The sequence below is a fragment of the Centruroides vittatus genome, unplaced genomic scaffold, assembly GCF_030686945.1.
Source record: "Centruroides vittatus isolate TY-2023 unplaced genomic scaffold, ASM3068694v2 contig_647, whole genome shotgun sequence".
In the NCBI taxonomy this organism is placed as follows: domain Eukaryota; kingdom Metazoa; phylum Arthropoda; class Arachnida; order Scorpiones; family Buthidae; genus Centruroides; species Centruroides vittatus.
The window spans coordinates 31,098-36,027 of record NW_027122400.1 but is presented as its reverse complement, the minus strand read 5'-3'; the positions used below and the strand labels follow the sequence as shown (position 1 = coordinate 36,027).

General features: G+C 40.3%; 1 protein-coding gene across 1 annotated transcript; it reads left to right on the top strand.

Annotated features, from left to right (window-relative positions):
• The first annotated feature begins 543 nt into the window (after positions 1 to 543).
• LOC136979828 (uncharacterized) lies at positions 544 to 4,413 on the top strand. Its single transcript, XM_067275854.1, has one exon. It carries the CDS (start codon positions 544 to 546, stop codon positions 4,411 to 4,413), a length of 3,870 nt encoding a protein of 1,289 aa, XP_067131955.1.
• The last annotated feature ends 517 nt before the right edge of the window (positions 4,414 to 4,930 follow it).

The following is a 4,930-nucleotide window of genomic DNA, read 5'->3' as shown; positions in this document are numbered from 1 at the left end:
CAAGCTGTCGCCACCTACCAGGCTGCACACCCTGAAAAACACAGGCAAGCTGTCGCCACCTACCAGGCTGCACACTCTGAAAAACACAGGCAAGCTGTCGCCACCTACCAGGCTGCACACTCTGAAAAACACAGGCAAGCTGTCGCCACCTACCAGGCTGCAAACACTGAAAAACATAGGCAATCTGCTGCACTATATCAGGTCAGTAATACCGATGTGCATAGAGTGATTCAGTCACGGTATAGAGAAAATGCAATTCAGCGTGTATGGAGAAGCAAGTTGCTTTCGGGTTTGGCGTATGACCCAGATATTGCTTATGGAACTGACAGCAGTGTAGTCTTAGGTTCTATGACGTACAAGTGTCAGTGGTGTAATGCCTTGAAGTAGAAAGATGAGACACCTGGCATGTGTTGTAGCGCCGGTAAAGTACAACTTGAGCCGTTTAAACAACTGCCTGAACCACTTTACAGTCTGGTTAATGATTTACACCCAAATCATGTACACTTCATGGATAATATCCGAAAATATAATGCCTGTTTTCAAATGACTTCCTTTGGTGGAAAACAAATAAAAGAAGGCGGTTTTTCACCAACTTTTAAAGTTCAAGGACAAGTCTATCATTTAATTGGAAGTATATTACCGGAACCTGGGCAGGATGCACAGTTTCTGCAAATTTATTTCGTCGGTGAAGATGATAGAGAAGCTAATATTCGATGTTCTAAATTTCCTGATTTGAGACCAAATTTAATCAAACAATTGCAGCTTATGTTACATGAGGTGAACCCATACATAAAAGATCTAAAAACAGCCATTGATAAAATATCGCCTTCAGAGTCATTCAAGGTCGTAATACATGCAGATAAAAAACCACAAAGAGAACACAGAGGCAGATTTAATGCACCAACGGCAAATGAAGTGGCTGTTGTATTGGTAGATCAGCATTTTGACCGAAGAGACATTATTCTCGAAAGCCGAAGTAACTCACTTCAGCGTATCAGTGAGATACATCCAGCTTATGACGCGCTGCAATACCCGTTGATGTTTTGCTGGGGGGATGATGGCTATTCAATCAACATACCACAATGCGATCCCACAACTAAGTTGCCCTTGAAAAAAACAGTCTCTGCTGTAAGTTTTTATTCATACAGAATAATGATCAGAAAAGGAGAAGATAACTTTTTGGTTAAATATCGCGCTCTTTTTAGTCAATATTTGGTAGATGAATACGCAAAAATAGAAACTGAAAGACTAAACTACATAAAAAACAATCAAGCCAAATTGCGCGCAGATAATTATATTCATTTAAAAGATGCAATTGGACGGCAAGATACTGAAGCAAATCAGCTGGGACAAATGGTAGTACTTCCATCATCTTTTACTAGTGGACCAAGATACATGCACGAAAAAACGCAAGACGCCATGACCTATGTTAGACATTACGGTCGTCCCGACCTTTTTATTACTTTTACATGTAACCCACGCTGGAGTGACATAAATGAGCACTTACTTTCAGGACAAAAATCTCATGATCGATACGATATTATTTCGCGTGTCTTTCGATTAAAGGTAAAAAAGGTCATGGATTTGTTGATAAAAGGAAAAATATTCGGTGAAGTGAGATGCTATATGTATTCGACGGAATGGCAAAAGCGAGGTCTTCCGCATATTCATATACTTTTATGGCTTCAACATCGCATCACTCCGGATCAAATTGACAATATTATTTGTGCTGAAATACCTAACCCCGATCGTGATCCTGAGCTTTACGAAATTGTTAAAAGTAATATGATACATGGCCCCTGTGGAAGTTTAAACCGAAATTCTCCATGCATGAAAGATAATTCGTGCAGCAAACGTTATCCTAAGGCTCTTATTAAGGAAACTCAAACCGGTGATGATGGTTATCCGCAGTACAGGAGACGTTCTCTGGATGACGGTGGATTCTCTGTCAATATCAAGGGTGTTGCAATAGATAATCGTTGGGTGATTCCTTATAATCCAGTGCTATTAAGAACATGTAACGCTCACGTGAACGTAGAGTATTGCCATTCAGTGAAGTCAATCAAATACGTTTGCAAATATGTTAATAAAGGGTCAGATCAGGCTACGTTTACTTTAGAGAACGGGAAGGATGGGAAGGATGAAGTTACAACCTACGCAAGTGGTCGATATATAAGTTCAGCTGAAGCAGTTTGGCGAATCCTTGAATTCCCAATACATGAGCGTTTTCCACCTGTAGTGCACCTTGCTGTCCATTTTCTAAATGGACAGAGAATTTATTTTAATGAGCAGAACTTGTGCGACAAATTGAGTAGTCCTCCTACAACTACACTCCTCTCCTTTTTCGATCTGTGTAACGTGGATGACTTTGCAAAAACATTGCTATACTCGGAAGTCCCTGTGTATTACGTTTGGAACAAGCGATCGTTTCAGAGAAGGAAGAGAGGAGTGAATGTTGAAGGATGGTCAGGGGTCAAAAAAGAATACGTTCTAGGTAGGGTTTATACTGTTCATCCAAACAATACAGAATGCTACCACCTTCGAATGCTTCTACATGAGATCAGAGGCCCAATTTCATTTGAAGCGTTGAAAACTGTAGATGGTCACTTACATCCCACTTTCCAATCCGCGTGCAAGGCTCTAGGTCTACTCGAAGATGATCGGCATTTGGATTCAGCTCTTGAAGAGGCAGCACTTTGTCAAACACCGCATATGATTCGAGAGCTTTTTGCTATCATTTTATTGTTCTGCCAGGTTTCCGACCCCTTATGTCTTTGGGAAAAATACAAAGAATACCTTTCTGAAGACTTTAAAAAACAACTGGAAAGGCAAGGTGACGTGGATGTAGAGCACTCATCGGACCTGATATTTAACAAATGCCTGTCGGTATTAGAGGATGCCGTATTATCATTAGGCGGCCGTCCTCTTAAAGAGTATGGATTACCTCAGCCAATAACATCAATACATTTTGAAAATAGAGAGTACGTGAAGGAGACCAGTTACGATACAGTGGCCTTAGAAGACGCAGTAAGAAAAAATGAAGCATCCTTGAATGACGAGCAACAGGAAGTTTACAATAAAATTATCACAAGTGTAGATGCAAATGACGGTCGAATATTCTTCTTAGACGCTCCAGGTGGAACTGGTAAAACCTTCCTTATTAATTTACTTTTGGCGAAAGTAAGAAGTACTCACGGCATTGCCCTGGCTGTGGCGTCGTCCGGCATAGCTGCTACATTACTCGAAGGTGGTGGAACTGCTCATGCTACTTTTAAGTTACCACTCAATTTAATCACTGCCGAGACTCCCATTTGCAACATCTCCAAACAAAGTAATTTTGCTGAAGTTTTAAAGAGTACAAAAATAATCGTGTGGGACGAAATAACGATGGCTCATAAAGGTGGTATTGAAGCCTTAAACAGATCACTAAGGGATATAAGGGGTAATACAAAATTAATGGGTGGCGTAACAGTTTTGCTGGCCGGAGACTTTCGGCAGACTCTACCAGTCGTGCCAAAAGGAACCAGAGCTGACGAAGTAAAGTCATGCATTAAGAAATCTAATTTGTGGCCCCAGGTTAATATTCTTAAGCTCTCTAAAAATATGAGAGCACATTTGGGCGGGGATGAGTCTGCTGGTAGATTTTCAGATCTCCTTTTTAAAATCGGTAATGGTGATTTTCCATCGTTTGATGGAATGATAACCATCCCGGAAGAATTGTGCACAGTTGTTACTACGGTTCAAGAATTGCTGTCTAAAGTTTATCCAGACATTATTCATATACATGACAAGCCTATTGAATGGTTATGTGAGCGTGCCATACTTACTCCAAAGAACGATCAAGCAGCAGCTATCAACGATATCCTGCTCATGTCGTTTGAGGGCGAAGAAAAGGTCTATACTTCGATTGATACTGTGGTCAATACAGATGACGCTACTAATTACCCTGTAGAATTTTTAAATTCATTGAAACCGCCAGGTTTGCCTTATCATAAGCTTATTCTGCGTGTGGGCACTCCAATTATGTTGTTGCGAAATTTAAAACCACCAAAACTTTGTAACGGTACGAGACTGCAAGTGAAAGCGTTACATCGCAATATAGTGGAAGCCACTATATTAACTGGGTGTGCGAAAGGGGAAACTGTATTTATACCACGAATCCCATTAATACCTAATGATATCCCGTTCGAATTTAAACGATTACAGTTTCCCCTAAAAGTCTGCTTTGCCATGACAATAAACAAGTCTCAGGGGCAAACTCTCAAATTTGCGGATATTGACTTGAGAGAACATTGCTTCTCTCATGGACAGTTTTATGTTGCTTGCTCACGAGTGAGTTCACCCAATAGCTTGATAGTTTTAGCGCCTAATGACAGATTAGTTAAGAATATTGTGTACAAAGAAGTTTTGTAGGCCCTAATTTTTTACACATGCTAAACAAAAGTAAAGCCGCAAAAACTATACCTAATTAATAATAATACTTCTTTACGCGAGCGAAGCCGCGGGCAAAAGCTAGTGTAGTATAAGACAAATATTAAGATTGTAAATATTTGAAAAATTAAAACAAATAAGTGAAGAAGGTATGACGCTCGAAATGCATTTTCTGTTTCAATAAATTCTATGGTTTTTCGAATTGTCAAAGAATTTCCTGTATGAAAGTGTGCGAATCGAACGGGAAAGGAAAACGACACCAAGATGACTTCATCAGCAGTCAATGTATGTCAACTTTCTGACCTGAGAGAGTTTCGACTTACGCTTTCTCATTGTCGGATGTGACACCTTTCCCAGGATCTTTTGACATTCTCAAGTATTTCGCTGCTTTAATATACCATGTTACGGCCGAATCCGACAGTCATCGCCCGTTCCTCCAATCATACAGGTTAATGTCTGTGCCTTATCCAGCCGCTGGGATCTCCTAACCTACCATTCT